Below are 20034 nucleotides of genomic sequence, written 5' to 3'. Positions count from 1 at the left end.
TTGCTTTTTCTGTTATTGGTTTCTACTTTTATGGCTTTATGGTCAGAAAAGATGCTTTGTAATATTTTGATGCTTTGGATTCTGTTAAGGCTTGCTTTATGGCCTAGTATGTGGTCTATTCTGGAGAATGTTCCATGTGCATTGGAAAAGAAAGTGTACTTGGCTGCTGTCGGGTGCAATGTTCGGTATATGTCTGTGAGATCAAGTTGGTTGACAGTAGCATTTAGCTCTTCCGTGTCTTTGTTGAGCTTCTTTCTGGATGTTCTGTCCTTCACCGAAAGTGGAGTGTTGGAGTCTCCTAATATTATTGTGGAGCTGTCTATCTCTCTTTTCAGTGCCGTTAGAGTTTATGTATTTTGGAGCCCTGTCTTTGGGCGCGTAAGTATTGATTATAGTTACGTCTTCTAGTGTATTGACTCTTTAATCATTATATAGTGTTCTTCCTTATCCTTTGTGGTGGATTTTAACCCTAGGGTTTTCAAGGCTGTGATTTTTTTGGGAAGGGACCCTGGTGGTGCAGTGGTTAAGCCCTTAGCTGCTAACTGAAAGGTCAGCAGTTCCAACCTACCAGCTGCTCTGCGGGAGAAAGATGTGGCAGTCAGCTTCCCTAATGATTACAACCTTGGAAATCCTGTGGAGCAGTTCTGCTGTGTCCTGCAGGGTCACATATGCATCAGAATTTATTCGACAGCAGCGTGTTTGGTTTTTTTTTTTGTTTTGACCTTTTGGAAGCAGATCGTCACGTCTGTCTTCCAAGGCACCTTTGAGTGGGTTTGAACCACCAGTCTTTTTGGCTAGTAGTCAAACACCATTTGCGCCACCCAGGGAACCACATTAAAATTAAGAATTTCAATTTATCAAAAGACTCTGTGTTGTTGTTCTGAGCCATCAAGTCAATTCAGACTGATTGCAACCCTACGGGACAGAGCAGAACTGCCCCATAGGGTTTCCAATGCGGTTAGCTTTATGAGAGCAGATCACCAGATCTTTTCTCCTGCAAAGTGAAACTAGAGGGTTCAAAATGCCAGCCTTTCTGTTAGTAGCTGAGTGCTTAACCATAGCGCCACCAAGGCTCCTTAAAAGACTCTATAAAGAACGCAAAAGACAAGCCACAGCTGGGAGGAAATATTGCAGTACATGTAACAGGAGCTATAATACCAAGACACAGAGAAATTTCTGTAGAAAAGCAGTAAGAAAAAGACACTCGAAAAACATTTGTTTCACAAAAGAAAAAACCTGAATGGCCCAGCAAATACAAAAACAGACACAACCTCATGAAATCAGAGAAATTGGAACCACAGTATGACACTATTAAATCTGACAGATACTAAGTGTTATTGTAGGTATGAAGCAATTACTAGTGAGATTACAAATCATTACAGGTACAGCTACTATAGGAAACATTGTGGGATTAACTAGAAAAGCTTTATATGTGCACACTTTATTATTCTGTAATTTTTAAGTATGTATTCTAGAGAAATACTTGCATGTTTGTACTAGTACACATGAGTAAGAATGCCCATGGCACCACTGTTCCTAAAAGGAAAAACCTAAAGACAGCTCCAATGGCCACCAACAATGGAACAGAAAAAAAATTTTTTGGCACATTCATGTAATGAAATAACACTGTAAAAATGAGTGAACTACGGTTATACACAACGTAAACGAATCTCAGAAATATATCATTGAATGGAAGAAACAAAACTTAAAGTAGTGTTTGTGTATATGTAATTTTAAAATAGGAAAACTGTTTAGGTTTTTTATATTACATTCACAGGTGGTAAAACTATCACAAAAAGCCAGATGATTATCTCAAAAATCAAGATAGTGATTACTTCTCGGAGTGAGGATGGGAAAAGAGAGGGGACGCAGTTAAAAACCTGTTGCTGTCGAGTCAGTTCCGACTCATAACGAACTTACAGGACAGAATAGAACTGCCCAGTAGGGTTTCCAAGGAGCGACTGGTGAATTTGAATTGCCGACCTTTTGGTTAGCAGCTGAAGCTCTTAATCACTGTGTCACCAGGGCTCCTAGGAGGGGTATATGTGGGGTTTCAAAGGCACTCTTTTTTAACCTGGGTGGTGGTGGATATACTCTACTGTTTTAAAATGTAGAGATATGTATTATACATTCTTCAGTATAAATTATATAATTCACAATAAAGTAGATGAGGAATCAAAGAGAGTTAAAGGACAGTGAATTAGTGAATATGGAGCATAAGAATTTTCTCTAAGTGAACCAGAGAAATGGAATGGTATTTGGAAGACCTTGTGGGAAGATTTTCCCAGGTTCTAGGGTAGAGATTTCCAGTCCTGATTTGTCTCTGAGCTATAATTTTGTATTTCTAGTAGTCATAATTATCATCCATTTTTTGATCCCTATTAACAGCTGAGACTTAGGATAAAGTATCTTACTGTTTTGCCACTAGTGCCATCATCCAGGTTTGAAACTTTCCTGTTATGTCTATATCTTGTCACCAAATGAGTGATTTTTTTCCTTTGAGAAATCTCACATATATCTGTCCTTCTTTATTTTATTGTTTAATTCCTTTATTAACAGATGCTTGCTATTTGACTTTTGAAAAAAGTGGTAAATTTTTATTACAATAAAAAATGAGGTATTTGAGTATCTCGACTGAAACAGATATGAAATATGTAATAATAATAATAAAAACTTCAAAGGTATATTGGGAAAAGTGAAGCTTAGGAAAAAGGATTTATTAGAGACATCTCTTGGTAAAAATAATAAAAACCCATGCTGCGAATAGTACTGCAGATATTTCTAGTTATCTGATCAGCTGGCAAAAAGCAAGCACTTAAGATTTTGTTTAGTTTTAATCTTTTTTTTCATTTCTTGTTTGTGGAATTTCATATTCATTTCTTCTTGTTGAACTAGTCAACTGGGTTATGGCAGAGAGGCCAATGTTTTCTCATTCTTGCCCTGCCCAACCTCTGGAGCTGATCACCTGCTTTTGACTCTTAACTTGTGGTTTAAGGCTTTCTGAGTGTCTGTCTGCATTAGTAATTGAAGTTGCAGAGGTGCCAGTGTTGAGATGACTGCTGATGCTGGGTGTTAACTCCTTGATTTTCTTAATCCCTTTCATTGCCATTCTCCCTAGGCTGTCTTTGTTGATTAAAGTACCTGTGAAATTGTGACTGTCGCCCTCATTTTGTCCCACTTGTCTACCTTTTCTCTCACAGCCTGGTTGTCAGTACACTCTGCCCCTCCTACCTGCTCAGGAAGGTTGAATACTGTGGTAGATGCTGAACAGTAGGAATGTTGTGTCTTGCCTTTTGGAGGATCACATGTTTTTCCAGTTCTCATTATTGTGGTAATTCTGTGGGCAATTACTTGGAGAACCCTCTCTATACGTACTTTCTTCAGCAGCCTCAACCACAGCCTCCTTTGAGAAATCTCACGTGTATCTATCCCTGTTTTTATTATTTAATGGCTTTATTAATTCTGAATTTGCGGCTAGCACGTCGGAAGTAAGGGTGTCAGGTAGATTCCCAAGTTAGCAGCCGACATCTGCCTATTTGGCAGTCTGAAGGACAGTGTCCTTTCATCTTGTGAGCTCTGACCTAGCTCCCAGCGGCCAGAGACAGAAGAAGGAGGGAGTGCAACATGGGTGGCTACTTGGAGTTATTCATTTATGGCATTTCCTGCTTGGGGTTATCCTTTTTGGTGGTCTGGTGTTCAAATACATCTTCTTTGGGGTCACTTCCTGTTGATGAAATCATATCAATATCTTATATTGAAACATTTCACTTTTCTGAAAACCTTTGTTTGCAGTAAACTTAACTGTCCCTGCTAGTGGGTATTAATTACTGTTGTGAGACTGCCAGAAGAACTGAGGGTGAAGGTGACTGCTGAGTCTCAGCTTCACAGCATCTTGCGGAGATGGTGATGTGAGGCTTGATGGAACTAGTGGTAGCTCCTGCCAGAATGTGATGGTAACAAGGCCTGCACCACAGTGAGTGCACTGAGCTGACAGCCTCCAACTGTTAGTACCTTTAGGATCCTTAGCATTTGAGCTGAGGCCTTGTGCTTCCTGGGAAGCCATCACTCAGTGACTGAGCATGGCAGGGGTACGAGGGCCTGTGTGTTCTGACTCAGTGCAGGATTCCTAATGGGCAGTCTTTGCTCTGGAACTCTGCTGGGTTGGCTGAGACTGTCAGATCTATATCAGGGTCTGAGTCTTTCGCTGCTCCATCCTGTTTCCTATCCCTTTTCTTTCACAGGCTTCAGATCTGCCTCATGGTCTGAAAGTTTTCCATGCCTAGTCCTGTTTCCTCCCCCTTTTATCATTCACAGGCATTACCCCATAATAAACCTCTATCTCCATGCCCCTAAAGATATTTAAGTAGGGGCTTCAATTATGACTATTTCTCATATATGCTGAAAATAAACTTTTTGTCTCATCTAATTTCTTGAATTCATGGTTTTGGCAAATAGCAAATTGATGTATGGACAAAAGTCATTCCCTAATCCTGAGTCTGTGGAAATCCCTCGTAAGAAAGGGAGTATCATATTTTTTTAAAAACTTAAGGTTATAAAATTGTATATGACAGTGTTTAGGAATGCCATATTTGTGACACTTTTTAAATGTTTTAAATTTTATGCTCACTTAGGCCGAATACATCAAGCAATGGTAACATCTTTAAATGAAGATAATGAAAGTGTAACTGTCGAGTGGATAGAAAATGGAGATACGAAAGGCAAAGAGGTATGATCACTGGGTTGATTTTATTTGTAGTCCTGCAGTCAAGATTCTGAATATGAAACAAAACAGAAAAGTATATTATTTTTATATAGTGCATGCATTCTTTGATTCTCTGAAAACTATTTGAAATGATTAATAATTTTCACTCAAAGAAAGAGTCCTCCTATATATCTTATGTGATTGGACATGTCAGTCCTGTTCATTGTTGTATTATGAAAATATTGATATATGAAAATATACTATTGTCTGGATGGTTTCACTGGAGAATTCTACCAAACTTTCAGAGAAGAATTAACACCACTACTACTAAAGGTATTTCAGAGTATAGAAAAGGATGGAATACTCCCAAATTCATTGTATGAAGCCAGTATAACCCTGATACCAAAACCAGGTAAAGACACCACAAAAAAAGAAAATTACAGACCAATATCCCTCATGAACATTAACACAAAAATTCTCAACAAAATTCTAGCCAATAGAATTCAACAAAATATCAAAAATATATTCCACCATGATCAAGTGGTATTTATACCAGGTATGCAGGGATGGTTCAACATTAGAAAAACAATCAGTGTAATCCAACACATTAATAAAACAAAAGACAAGTACCACATGATCTTATCAATTGATGCAGAAAGGGCATTTGACAAAGTCCAACACCCATTCATGACAAAGACTCAACAAAATAGGAATAGAAGGGAAATTCCTCAGCATAATTAAGGACATTTATAACAAGCCAACAGCCAACATCATCCTAAATGGAGAGAGTTTGAAAGCATTCCCCTGGAGAACAGAAACTAGACAAGGATGCCCTTCATCACCACTCTTATTCAACATTGTGCTGGAGGTCCTTGCCAGAGCAGTTAGACTGAAAATATACTATTCTTTTATCCCAGTTCATAAAATTTAAAAGTTGCTATGATAGTTGTGTGGTTCTGTTGATCACTTTGTTGTTAGCAATTCACACAATCAAGATGCACACAAAAATGGTATTTTAGGATAAATTATTTAAGTGTATGTAGATTATAATTTTAGATAATCCAGTTTGCAAGGCAGTACCATCATTGTTCTTAGGTGCTGTTGACTCGGCTCTCCTCATAGCAACCCTGCGTACAACAGAACAAAACACTGCCTGGTCCTGTGCTATCCTCACGATCGTTGTTATGCTTCAGCCCGTTGTCGCAGCCACTGTGTCAATCCATCTCCTTGAGGGTCTTCCCCTTTTTTGCTGACCCTCTACCAAGCATGATGTCCTTCTCCAGGGACTGATCCCTCCTGATAACATGTCCAAAGTATGTGGGACATAGTCTCACCATCCTTGCTTCTAAGGAGCATTCTGGTTGTACTTCTTCCAAGACAGATTTGTTCATTCTTCTGGCAGTCCATGGTATATTCAATATTCTTGGCCAACACCATAATTCAAAGGCATCAATTCTTCGTTGGTTTTCCTTATTCATTGTCCAGCTTTCTCGCGTGCTTATGAGGTGATTGAAAACACCATGGCTTAGGTTAGGTGCATTTTAGTCTTCAAGGTGACATCGTCACTTTTCAACACTTTAAAGAGGTCTTTTGCAGCAGATTTGCCCAGTGCAGTGCATCTTTTGATCTCTTGATTGCTGCTTCCATGGGTGTTGATTGTGGATCCAAGTAATATGAAATCCTTGACAACTTCAGTCTTTTCTCCATTTATCATGATGTTCCTTATTGGTCGAGTTGTACGGCTGACATTTATTTGAAAAGTAAGCAGTTAATTGTCAAAATAAACTGTAAAAATATGTATGTGTGTGTGTTTTAAACAGATTGACCTGGAGAGCATCTTTTCACTTAACCCTGACCTTGTACCTGATGAAGAAATTGAACCCAGTCCAGAAACACCTCCACCTCCAACGTCCTCAGCCAAAGTAAACAAAATTGTAAAGGTTAGTGATGAAAATCCAGAGCAGAGTGTATGTGCATGTTGTCTGGTTTGAAATCATTAGGCTGTGAGCCATATCAACAAAATATTTTGCTTTGTAAACCATGCATATGAACATAAGGCAAATTTTCAGTTCATATTAAGCATGTTGAGAATCACTGCTCAGAGGTCATTAGTTATTGTTTTTGGGTGCTATTGAGTCGATTCCAACTCATAGTGACCCCATGTAACAGAGTAGAACTGCCCCATAGGGTTTTCTTGGCTATAATCTTTATAGAAGCAGATCACCAGGTCTGTCTTCCACAGGGCCACTGAGTGGGGTCGAACTGCCAACCTTTTGGTTAGCTGTCAAGTGCTTAACGGTGGCACCACGAGAGCTCCTTAGAGGTCATTGTTATTGTGTTATATGCCACTGAGTCAATTCCTACTGAAAGCCACCCTATAGGACAGAATAGAACTGCCCCATAGGGTTTCCTAGGCTGTAATCTTTATGGAAGACTGCCATATCTTTCTTCCGTGGAGCAGCTGGGGGGTTTGAAACCCTATCCTTTCGGTTAGCAGCCAAGTGTTTAACCACTGCATCACCAGGACTCCTTTAGAGGTCATTAGTTACCACTTATAAATGAATTTTTCATGTTGAACTTCAGAAGCCTTGGAGGATCGTCGTAGTTTTATCCTGCTTAGTATGTAATTAATAATCTTTGCTGTGCATTAGAATCACCTGGGGAATTTTTTTAAAATACTGATTCTGAGGCCCCACTCCCATAGATTCAGCTTTATTTTCTCTAAAGGGAGGCCCTAGCATCAATACTTTTATAATAGTACCTATCTGATTTGAATGTACCGTCAAGAGTTGAGAATTACTACATGAGTTGCTATCTTTTTTTGAGGTGAAGAAGTAAACTCTGGGTAAATAAATAATTGGACTTAATAATAGGAGAATTTACTGCCCGTATCTTTGTAGTGTCCAAGTCTTTGAAAAACCAGTGAAATCTTTGTAGGGTAATGTGACAATGAGTGGAGTGTTTCACAGTATATTGATATTTCAGTTTAGCCATGAACTCTAAGCTGTCTAAAACTAATATTTTATTAACTACCCCCTGCCATTCAAAAATGAAATTTATTATGTACTTTTGTCAGGATAGCATGGTGATTAAAAACACACAGTATATAGTGAGAATGCCTGACCTTGTGGAAGTTACTTAACCTCTCTTTGCTTCACTTTTCTCATCTATAGAACAGGAATAATAGTAATAATATCCTTATAGGGTTGTGAAAATTAAATGAATTCATACACATAAAGCACTTAGTGCAGTGCCTAGCTCATGTTGATTCCTATGTATTTTTGGAGGGGAAGGGGGATGGAGAGGAAAAAATATCTCTTATGTAAAGGAGCTAGAATAATGATAGCATTAGTAGTAATCCATTAGAAGATTATTTATAATTTTTCTGCATTTAGTTTTATATTATCATATGTCTGCCTAATTCTGCTTAGTTAAAGGAAGCTGATACATAATGTATGTATATAGAAAGGAAACATAATGAACATTTTTTTCTTCTATAGAATCGGCGGACTGTGGCTTCTATTAAGAGTGACCCTCCTCTAAGAGATAATAGAGGTAAAGTACAATTCTATTAATTTTATCTGTTGACTCTTAGTATGGCTGTGACAAGTTAAATCAAAAGTAAATGTTACCCTTAATGTTGTTACTCTTTTAAACTTTACTTGGCTAATTGAAGATTGGTACCTCTTTGATTTCCTAATACAGTAATGTCAGTAATAAAAGAAAAAAAGATTAAAAATGTGTGTGATGAATATGAAACTCCATAAAATATACAGTTTTTGATCCATCTATTTCATTTACCCAATAATTTTGCAGATTTGAGGAGAGTATTATGAGAAAGAAGGGAGCAGGAAAGGAGTCAGTTGATTTCATATTTCTTTGTATTTATTTAACCTTTATATTCATTTTTCCACTTTGAAAACATCCATATTGGGAAATTCTCTGCAAAAGATTACAGAGTGGGATTTAGAATATAGGGAGAGCTGAACGACTTTCAAGTTTTTAGTTTCTGCACTTCTGGATTGTATGAGATTTTCACAATGAGAATGCATTTACATTCGTATTTTATACACACAAATATATTTTAATAATGTTTATTAAAAGTCAAGCTTGGCTAGCCATAGCAATTAGGCTAGGGAAAAAAAGAGTATCCAAATTGGGAACAAGAAAGTAAAACTATCCCTTTTCGCAGATGACATGATCTTATACATTAAAAAAAAACCAGCGATCCACAAAAGAGCTATTGGAACTAATAAGTGAATTCAGGAAGGTGGCAGGATACAAAGTCAACACACAAAAATCAGTTGGGTTTCTATATATAAGCAAAGAACAAAGGGAAAAGGAAATTAAGAAAACTTTACCATTTACAATTGCATCTGAAAGAATAAACTACCTTGGAATAGATTTAACCAGGAAATTGTACACAGAAAACTATAACACATTATTAAAAGAAATTAAAGAAGACCTAAATAAATTGAAGGGCATTCTGTCTTCATGGATTGGAAGGCTTAATATAGTTAAGATATCAGTAACTACCGAAAGCAATCTATTAGTTCAGTGCAATCCCCATCAAAATTCCAGCCACCTTTACAGAAATAAAAAAGCCAATCCTCAAGTTTATATGGGAGGGCAGGGGACCCCAGAGTAGCTAAAGCAATCTTGAAGAAGAAGAATAAAGTAGGAGGGCTAACACTTCCTGATTTCAAAGCATACTGTTAAGCCACCATAATTTAAACAGCCTGGTACTGGTATAATAACAGATATATAGACCAAATGAATAGTATTCAGAGTTCAGAAATAAATCCATACATCTATGGTCACCTGATTTTCAACAAGGGTATTATGTCCATTCAATGGGGAAGAAAGAGTTTCTTCAATAAATGGTACTGGGAAAATGCAGTCTCCCCATGCTGAAGATTGAATCAGGATCCATGCTTCACACCATACACAAAAACCAACTCAGAATGGATCAGGAACTAAATGTGAAAAATAAAACAATGAAATACTTAGAAGAAAATTTAGGAGTGTGCCTGCTGGACCTAGTTTTTAATGATGGATTATCAAATATAACAACAAAAGCACAAGCAACAAAAGACAAAATGAATCAATGGGACCTCATAAAATTAAATACTTTGTTCATCAAAGGACTTTATCACAAAAGTGAAAAGAGAACCTACAGATTAGGAGGAACATTTTCAGGAACCATGTATGAGATAAGGGTCTAATATCCAAAATATGTTTAAAAGAGCTTCTACAACTTAACAGAAAGACAGACAACCCAGTCAAAAAATGGGCAAAGGACTTGAACAGACAGTTCACCAGAGAGGATATTCACATGTTCAGCAAGCACATCAGTGTGTCATTAGCCATCCAGCCTGTTGCCATCGAGTCAGTTCTGACTCATAGTGGCCCTATAGGACAGAGTAGAACTGCCCCACAGGGTTTCCAAGGAGTGGCTTGTGGATTTGAACTGCCGATCTTTTGGTTAGCAGCCGAGCTCTTAACCACTGCGCCACCAGGGCTCCCAGTAACCATTAGGGAGATCCAAATCAAAACTATAATGAGATACCACCTAACCCTAATTAGAATGACAGTGATCAAAAAAAAAGGAAAACAACAGGTGTGGGCAAAGTTGTAGAGAAACTGGAACCCGCATTCATTTCTGATGGGAATGTAAAATGGTATAGCCATTGTGGAAAGCAGTTTGGTGGTTCCTTAAAATGTTGAATGCAGAGACCCTGGAGGAGGTGTTCATTGAAGTTCAAGTGCCGCCAGGCACTGGCAGCCAGGATATCCATTGCGGCCTGCAGAGCCGGCATGTGGTGCTGGCCGTGGGTGGCCACGAGATCCTCGGGCAAACTCCTTGATTCTACAATAGCTGATGAGGGAACATGGACGTTGGAGGACAGAAAAATGGTCCGTATTGTTCTTACAAAGACAAAAAGAGATGTAGCAAATTGCTGGACCTCTCTTATAGAATCTGAATATGCAGCTGATCCTTGGGTGCAAGACCAAATGCAGAGAAAACTTACATTGGAGAGATTCCACAAAGAAAATCCTGGTTTTGACTTCAGTGGAGCAGAAATCTCAGGAAACTACACTAAAGGTGGACCAGATTTCTCAAATCTCGAGAAATGACTGCTATTTTTTTTCTTCTCTATTCCATGGATCCTTGCAGATGCTGCCAACCTAATCAAAGAAACAGATTATGTGGTAGAAGACAAATGTGGATGCCTATAGTTAATGAACTGCAAAATACATCTAAAAATGGTTTTAAATAGTGCATTCAAATACAGTTTTTAAAAGAAGCATCTTAAATATGTGGGAACTATTCTGTGGATATATGGTAACCTTTTTGGACTTATTTTTGCTTAGCATGGGGTTTTATATGCTTCATTTTACTAATTTCATACTTAACCTGTATTTTTAATACAAAAAAGCATGCGGGTATAGATCATGTAAAATGGCAGGGTGCTGTCAGAGAAAAAGTTTTTCTTTCAATAAGTGCGATGCAGGAATAACATTCAATAAACTTTTCTGTATAGGAATTATGTACCGCTTTGACTAAGTTTGTCAGTTCACAAAAAGATTATTTTACTGCAAAAAAAAAAATAAGGAAAAAAAAAATCACAAATATATTTTGAGTAAGTTAATTTTAAAAGCTAAAGAAAATGTCTTAATTAGTATATTATTCCTTAACAGATTACTTTATATCAGAAAATTGAAAAGCAGTTAAAAACCTAAAAGTAGGAGTAGATTAATACAAAAGAGAAGCAGCTAAGTGAATATGGTTGTTGGACAAGTCCTTTGTGAGTGGCAGAAAGCAAATTATGGTCATTGATTTGTAAGTCAGTTACATCATTTTGATCCCCAATTATCCAGACATCTAGGTAGGAGATATCTATTGAAATGTTATTTCATCTTTTTTTGTTCTTTTTAAAAATTAAACATTCTGAAATTAAAAAAAATAATAATAATGTTGAATATAGATAATTACCATATGACCCAGCAATCCCAATCCTAAATGTATACACCGAGAAGTCAAGGCAGGAGTACAAACAGAAATCTATATACCAGTGTTCATTGCAGCACTTTTCACAGTAGCCAAAAGATAGAAATAACTGAAATGTTCATCAGCAGATAAATGGACAAACAAAATGTGGTGTATATACACACAATGGAATAATTACTCAGCCACAGAGAGGAATGAAGCCCTGGTACATGCCACTATGTGGGTGAACCTTGAAAACATGCTGAGTGAAATAAGTCAGTTGCAAAAGGACGAATAATGTATGATCTTACTTATATGAAATAAGCAGATATGTAGAAACCAAAGAGTATTTAGTGGTTACCAGGGGTGGGAGGTAGAAGGAAAGGGTGAGTTTTTCCTTAGTGAGCATTGAGTTTATGTTAATGGTGGTGGAATGATTTGGAAAAGGATAGCAAGAATGGATGCAGAACTTGAAGAATGTAATCATTGTCACTGAATTGTACATGTAGAAATTACTGAGATGGTATATGTTTTGTTACATATATTTTCACCACAGTAAAATTTTAAAAATCAAGCTTGGCTTTATTTTTTATGTAAATTTTTCAGATCGAGTTTTTGTAGCTGAAATTACATTGGTGAAACCTAAGTACGTGCGTGTTACGTTGAAAACCTCTTAGCTTATGTCAGTTTATTGAACAGAATTGATGATTATATATTCTGCTTAAAAAAACAAACCAAACCCGTTGCTATCGAGTCGATTACAACTCATAGCAACCTCATAGGACAGAACAGAACTGCCCCGTAGGGTTTCTGGGGAGCGCCTGGTGGATTTGAACTGCCAACGTTTTGGTTAGCAGCCATAGCACTTAACCATTATGCTGTCAGGGTTTCGGATATAGTCTCCTTACACCTGTATACACAGAAAAGTTAACAGTTCACTAGTATGACTTCTAAGTATCAGTGTTTTTTGAGATATCTCAGGTTTTTTTTACCATGGTTCACCTTTACTAATTATCTGTTCTGACTTAAAATTTTTTCACTTATAGTGGTTGGTTCTGCACGTGCTCGGCCTAGTCAACTTCCTGAGCAGTCTTCGTCTGCGCAACAGAATGGTAGTGTTTCAGATATCTCTCCAGTTCAAGCTGCAAAAAAGGAATTTGGACCCCCTTGTATGTAAATCAAGGATTCAGTCATTCTAGGCATACATGTATTCTCTCTTGGTCCATCCTTATGAGTTACCAAATGGTAAACAGTCTAATTACGAACTCAATTGCAGATTTCACTTTATCACTGTGGAAATTTTATTTTTTTTCTTTTTCTGTTTAGTCTGTTGAGTTTTTAATTGTATTTGTTGAAGAAAAATTTTTGTTTAAATGTAAAATTGCAACAATATTTCAGTTGCTTTGAATTTAAAAATTAGTCCAGATGATAATTTATCAAATGTAACAGAAGAAATTGATGTATTTCTTGATCCCTTCCAATTCTTATGATTCTAAACCAAGAGATGACATGTATCAATCAATACGTTTGAGTCATTTTTATTGGCTCTTTATTTGTATATTGTCCTGTTCCTAGTTTTGTTAAAGCAGCTCATAAGTAAAGCTCACATAGTTGCTATAGGCATGCTTTCTCACTGTGTACTTTTGTGTGTGAGTGTGTGTATGGTGAAATTATACATAAAATTTTTGTAAGTACGGTAGCCTAAAAAAAAAAAAACTACTTCCACAGCTCATCTGTTTTTCTTTCAGCACGTAGAAAGTCTAATTGTGTGAAAGAAGTAGAGAAATTACAAGAAAAACGAGAGAAAAGGAGATTGCAACAGCAAGAACTTAGAGAAAAAAGAGCCCAGGTTTGTAACATAAAACATATATTTTGTTTATGCACCAAGTGAAGATTAGACTGTGTTGGTGAAATTGATTGACCTGTGAAGAAAAAGATAAGGCATTCATTTAAAAATTTTAATAATAGTTCCTTAAATAGATATTGGAGAATAATATAAACTCTTGTGAAAGTAAATTACCATAACAGCTTTTTATTGTATGTGTTTTTCATGTTTTAGTGTGTATGTGTATGTGTTAGCCCCAAAGTTTGTTCCATTTTCAGTGATAAACCATTGTATTACAGAATCCTAATGCAAATATTATAACATTCATGAGTAATAGGCTGTTGATGTAAAAAATGATCTAAAAATACAGTTGGAAAAATATTTTTTGAAGGTACATGATTATATTATAAATTTAATTATTGTTTTTCTATTGTTAATAAGTTCAACATGTCACAGCGAAGGGGAGAAGATCCTACTGGATATTGAATGTGTACTGATGAGGTTGTCCATTACACTATTACCAATTACCTTATTGATGATTATTTCATTATAGCATAGAAAAGCCATATTTAACTATTGTCTATAAAACAAGGAAGCTTTTTATGTATGATTTTGTTCAGTTCATCTTAATATTTTTTCAAAAACAGCCTTTTTATGGAGAGGAAGCTACTTATGTTGTAAGGGTTTCTGTATACTGTCGTGTCTCTGTGTAATTCCTGGGAAATTTTGCTTCATAGTAAAGTGGCCATTCTTAAAGATGATACTCAAATGATTCGAGATAAAACTACCTAAATTTTGATTATCATGGATTTGTTTTATCATCACCCATGTTGTAGGCTCATCTATTTCAAGTGGATAAAATCCTGATCATAAAATACAATTGTCGAGTATAAACATAAAAAGAATATAAATACCATACATTTCATTTACTCTTCCTAATCTCACATTGGTACCTTCCTTTTCCTTGCCCAGGAAAACTGAGATTATCATAGCCAATTTTTTCCTTTTGGAAAAAGTTGAAGAGAACCAAGGAAAAGAAGAATATATAATATATGGTTAGAATAAGCCATAGCCTGTGTGAGAGCATGTAGTATGGTACCTGGCACAGAAGGCAGTCAGTAAATGTTGAGGTTTTATTTATATCCTAAATGAAAATTATGTATAAAACCCTTTTGGTTAGTTAATTACTGGTTAGCGTCTCAGTAGTTCTGTCAGATAGATTGATTAGATGTATTAATGTTGCCTTTGTCGTGTTTTTTCAGGCTTGGAGATTTTGATGTTCCTTAAAAAAAAATTTTGGTTTTCGTTTAGGTGCCCTTTGAAAGCAGAAAACCAGTGTTAAAATATAAGATGTTAGAAAGATTCTAGTTTTGAACATAGGAAACTCTGTTTAACAACACATACCCCAACTACAGCATGATGAAGGTCACATTTTATAATAAAATATGTGCTGTATAATACTCTTAGTATTAAAAGATAGCCTACTATGTGGTTTTTACCTGGCTCCTTAATAGGGGTGTGCTATGGTTAAATTTCATATCATTTTTTAAAAAAATACTTTCTTTTGACTGGAGTTAGCAATACTAACGTAGAACACTCTGTGGACAGAACTGTTTTTTGGGTTCTGACCAGAGTTAATTTCACAGAATTAATTCAATTATAGATATATAGTTGAATCAGTCAATGTTATTTGGGTAGTTTCTTTATAAAGGAGCTACACGACAACTTGTTTTCAAAAACTTTATTACAAGGGGACAATATCATATAACATAGGCCAGCTATACTCCGGAGCCTGTATATCCTCTAACATAGTATGCAAAATTTTGTGTTTGCACATTCACCTTCTTCTGTGGGGAAGACTTTTGCTTTCAACTCATTCTCCAAAGGGTACTTGACTCAAATTTAAGAACCACCAAATGGGGCTGTAGGGTCCCTGGATAGTCTTTAAGAATTCCATTCTTGAGATAGGGCTACTGTATCTTTTTCCTGAGCTGGCACCACCTTCTTCAACCCATTATATACTAAGGAGACCGCAGCAAACATTTATTGAGCACTAGCCCTGTGGTAAAAGGCAAGTCAGGCAAGATCTCTGTCCTCAGGAAGCTTAATCAGTCACATTATTCCTTGCTTGGACTGACTGTTAAATGACACCTTATTCTCAGACTGTTTATTAATCACGTTTGTGTAGTACTCATTTTTACCTAAATTTTAAAATATTCATAAGACACAATGTAATGAACATAATTACTTCAAACTAACTTCATGATACCATTTATCAGAGTTATAGTTTATATAGTAAGAGTACTCCTTTGTATTAGTCTTACATTCTAAGTAGGTAATTAGATGAGTACCTTTCTGAGTTACTTTGCTGTAGTTACAAAATAGTCGTAGTGTCAAGAGTATCTGAGTTCTTAGCATGTCATAGAAGGCCTTGTGTGATAGAGCTATATTAGCTCTCCTGTTTTATTACTCTCTAGCGCTCCCATTTTATTTTATGCTTCAGCCATGCCTCCAAGCCTTTACCTGCAGTGTAACTTCCCTCTCACCTCCCTACCTGTTCCTTTTTGCTTCTTTGCCTGTCTATCTCCTGTTTACCTGAGACTTCATCTCCTTTCTTGGCTCTCTTGGCCTGGATTAGGTGTTTCTACAACATAGTGTGTTTACTTCTAAGTGTTTACTTTTTTTCTACTCTTCGCTGGACTCAGGGCACATGCTAATCTTATTTTCTGTAGTATCCTTGCTGCCCAACCCAGTGATTCATAGCAGATGCTCACTGAAAACTTAGCTAAACATAATCTAGCTCAATAATCGTCTCTTCTGTTTTTATGATTGAGGCGCACTTCCCTTTTTCTGTCTGAGGTTTTCAGTTGAGTTGATGGCAGTAATAGGAATGTTTATGTGTGAAAAATGGATCTCTATTGTGCCTCTCCAATATTCCTTTCAGATGGTAGCAAAACCATTTAATAGCAATGGTAAAATTACATAGAGGGGCTGGTTCTTTATCCCTCTACAGATTGTCACATATTAGAAATTGTGTTATTGTATGTATATACCTCCTCCATTGTGCTTGGATTGTATCTATTCTCAAAAGCTGTTTCCCTTAATAAAACGTCAAGATTGTATCCTTTTTTAGGAATATGTTCAAATCCTTTTAATCATGTTAAACTACCAGTTGAGGTGTTAGGTTGTGAACTTGTGGAACCATTATAATATTCAACCTGAACAATCAGCTTATATCTGAAAGTGACCTGAGAATGACCATTTGGATTTTGAAATAAATCGTACACCCAACAGATACCTACTGATACTTAGCACAGATGCCATCTGGTGTTTGCTCTGGGTACTTCATACATTCTTACACATTTTGTGATCTCTTAATTCTCACTTCACGTTCTTCTTATCGATTGATACAGTTGGTTAATTGGAGGTTAATTGAAAGTCTCAGTAACAGTTTTGAAATTAGTTACATTTAAAGCAAATCTCAATATGATGTATGAAAAATTGACTTCTTAAATAATAGTCATTAATTTATTACTCATGACTAAGAGAGCCTGTTGACTATTAACATTTGTATACTAACTTGAATTTTCTTAGTTTTGAAGCAAAATGGTAAATTTCAGTCAACACTTAATAATTTAGAGTTTTAAAGATGATTTTGACTTGATTCTTTTAAGTTCTATGTCCTATCATTTGGGGCTTGTTTTGCCATGCGTTTTTAGTTCTTTTTAGAGGATTATGAAGAATAGGAGATAAACATAAATGAAATCTGTTTTTCTACTTTGTTGAAACACTGGATTAAGTTTCAGGATTAAGAAATTTTTAATTTAAGAATTAAGGATTAAAAACTTGAAGATGAATCTGATTAAGTTTTTCTAAAATTTAAGTTTTTTTGAGTTCTTTGTTGGTGGTTAAGATGAATACTATTTCTGTCTTGCACTCTTTTCTAGGATAATTAAGGTTAATGTATAACTAATGAATTTTTGAAACGGGTCAAATATGGCTTTAATGAGTCTTTGGTTTGGAGTTAGCAGAATGCAGGTAGACAAACAGAATTGTGTTTTTAAAATGAAAGTGACTCCAGAGCATATTATTAAATCTGAACCCTGAACTAAATTATAGTTAGTACATCTTCAGTTTGAATTTGGGCTTGTCTGTGACAAATGACACGCCTATTCATTTAATTAAGGAGCCCTGGTGACATAGTGGAGCCCTGGTGGCAGAGTGTTTAAGAGCTTGGCTGCTAACCAAAAGGTTGGCGGTTCCATCCACTCGCTGCTCCTTGGAAACCGTATGGGGCAGTTCTGCTCTGTCCCATAGGGTCGCTATAAGTTGGAATCAACTTGATGGCAACAGGTTTGATTTTTTTTTTTGTTGGTTTGGTGGTGCAAATAGTTAAGTGCTCAGCTGCCAGTCGAAAGGTTGGTGTTTTTCAAACACACCCAGCAGCTCTGTGGGAGAACACCCTGGCAGTCTGCTTTCATAAGGATTAAAAACCAAAACCAAACCCACTGTTGTCAAGTTAATTCCAACTCAGCAACCTTAGAGGACAGAGCAGAACTGCTCCATAGGGTTTCCAAGGCTGTAATCTTTACAGAAGTAGACTGCCATGTCTTTCTCCCGCGGAGTGGAGCAGCTAATGGGTTTGAACCACCGATCTTTTGGTTAGCAGCCAAGTGCTTAACCACTGCGCCACTAGGGCTGTTTTATCATAAAGATTTCAGCCTAGAAAACCTATGGGCAGTTCTGCTCTGTCACATAGGGTCCCTGTGAGTCAAAATTAACTCGACGGCACCTAATAAGAACATTAATTTTAATTTTCAAACTATGTAATATAAATGCAACATATAGCATTATTCTACTTACGATAAATGATAAACTCTCTCTGTCTTTTTATAGGATGTTGATGCTACAAACCCAAATTATGAAATTATGTGCATGATCAGAGACTTTAGAGGAAGTTTGGATTACAGACCATTAACAACAGCAGATCCTGTAAGAGTCTTTGTTTGTAAACCATTGCTCTAGAATTTATATACTGCAAATAAAAGCCTTTATTTTAGGTATATATAAGTTTGACACCCTCTAAACTTATACTGTATTTAGTTGTGTATTTTTTTCCTCTCCTTACGGCTGCTTGTTCCCCACATTTTAAGAAGAAAATCAAGAAATCATCTACATTTATGCTTATCTCCCATCGTTTGATATGTCAGACATGCTCTCCACAGAGATGTCCTTTTCAAAGCAAAGCCTCCCTGTCTTTGGAAGGGCAGAGCCACAGTTAAAGAGTGGTTGTTGTCAGAAGACCTGGTTTCCTTTCTGATCGTCACTTACACCTTGATTTCAGTTCCAAGCTTATTTTCTCTTTGTTTTGGGCTGTAGATCCCACTATCATTCCAGTGAACCTCTCTATTAATTGATTTGTTATTTTAAAATAAATGAAAAAAATGTTATCCTTACTTTTAAAATGATAGTTGTTGAGGGCTGACAAAATGTTCCACTATCTCATTACTCCTCTTTGTTGAAGAATGGAGAATTTATTGGACAGGGAATACTTTTGTGAATAATTGGTACTTTTGAAAAATAACCCATCTGACCTAGCATATACAGAAGGTGTTGGTTACATAGGAGCCCTGGTGGCACAGTGGTTAAACTGATCGTCTGCTAACCAGAAGATCGGCTGTTTGAAACCACCAGCAGCTCCGCGGAGAAGGATGTGGCAGTCTGCTTCCGTAGAGATTTACAACCTTGGAAACCCTAGGGGGTCGCTATGAGTCAGAATCGACTCGACAGTAGTGGGTTTGGGTTTTGGTTTATTGGCTACACAAGGAGCTCTGGTGACAGAAATGCTGAAGTGCTTGGCTGCTAACTGATAGCTTGGCGATTTGAACCAACCCAGAAGCTCTACAGGAGAAACCTGGCAATCTGGTCCCATAAAGATTACAGCCAAGAAAACCCTATGGGGCAGTTCTGTTATGTCACATGGGGTCGCTATGAGTCAAAATCGACTCGACGGCACCTAACAACAACAACTTTGGTTACGCAAAATAACATTTGTGTGAGACAGATATATGGGATTTAAGAGAGTTATTTGTAACACTTGTATTCCATATATTTTGGGCCTTGCTACCCCTCCATGTGTTTAACCTACTGCATGTGAACTGATGGTTTAGGACAGGGATTGGCAAATTCTGAAAGGGCCTAATAGTAAATATATTTGGTCTCGTGGGTTATATAATCTCTGTTCCAGCTAATCAACTCTGCCGTTGTAGTGCAAAATCAGCAATACAATACATAAATGAAAGGGCGTGGATGTGTTCCAGTAAGACTTTACAAAAGCAGGTAGTAGGCTAGATTGGGCCTATAGTGTATAGTTTCCCCTGCTTTATGATATTTATTCTTATTAAAAGGAGACAAGTACTGAGAACATACATCTTATGAAGAATACTTATGTGTAGGAATTGGCATATTTATAAAATTGTACAAGTTATTTTGCTCAGCAGTCTTTTGGGAATTATG

At 36.6% G+C, this 20034-nt stretch overlaps 1 protein-coding gene and 1 pseudogene across 8 annotated transcripts in view; both read left to right on the top strand.

Annotated features, from left to right (window-relative positions):
- KIF2A (kinesin family member 2A) overlaps positions 1 to 20034 on the top strand; it is an 80025-nt gene that overhangs the window by 35921 nt on the left and 24070 nt on the right. For 7 of the 8 annotated variants that reach the window (XM_004374556.2, XM_004374557.1, XM_023729620.1 and 4 more), the window contains 6 exons: positions 4632 to 4726; positions 6523 to 6642; positions 8203 to 8257; positions 12740 to 12862; positions 13442 to 13542; positions 18415 to 18510. In XM_004374556.2, coding sequence (XP_004374613.1) covers positions 4632 to 4726; positions 6523 to 6642; positions 8203 to 8257; positions 12740 to 12862; positions 13442 to 13542; positions 18415 to 18510 — 590 coding nt within the window. The remainder of the gene's footprint in view (positions 1 to 4631; positions 4727 to 6522; positions 6643 to 8202; positions 8258 to 12739; positions 12863 to 13441; positions 13543 to 18414; positions 18511 to 20034) is intronic. The other variant, XM_004374558.1, reaches the window with a different exon arrangement.
- LOC111820213 (nudC domain-containing protein 2 pseudogene) lies at positions 8266 to 12733 on the top strand (annotated as a pseudogene).

The sequence above is a fragment of the Trichechus manatus genome, unplaced genomic scaffold (genome assembly GCF_000243295.1).
Source record: "Trichechus manatus latirostris isolate Lorelei unplaced genomic scaffold, TriManLat1.0 scaffold00029, whole genome shotgun sequence".
Classification (NCBI taxonomy): Eukaryota; Metazoa; Chordata; class Mammalia; order Sirenia; family Trichechidae; genus Trichechus; species Trichechus manatus.
The sequence above is the reverse complement of the archived record's forward strand: the minus strand, read 5'-3'. Positions and strand labels throughout refer to the sequence as shown.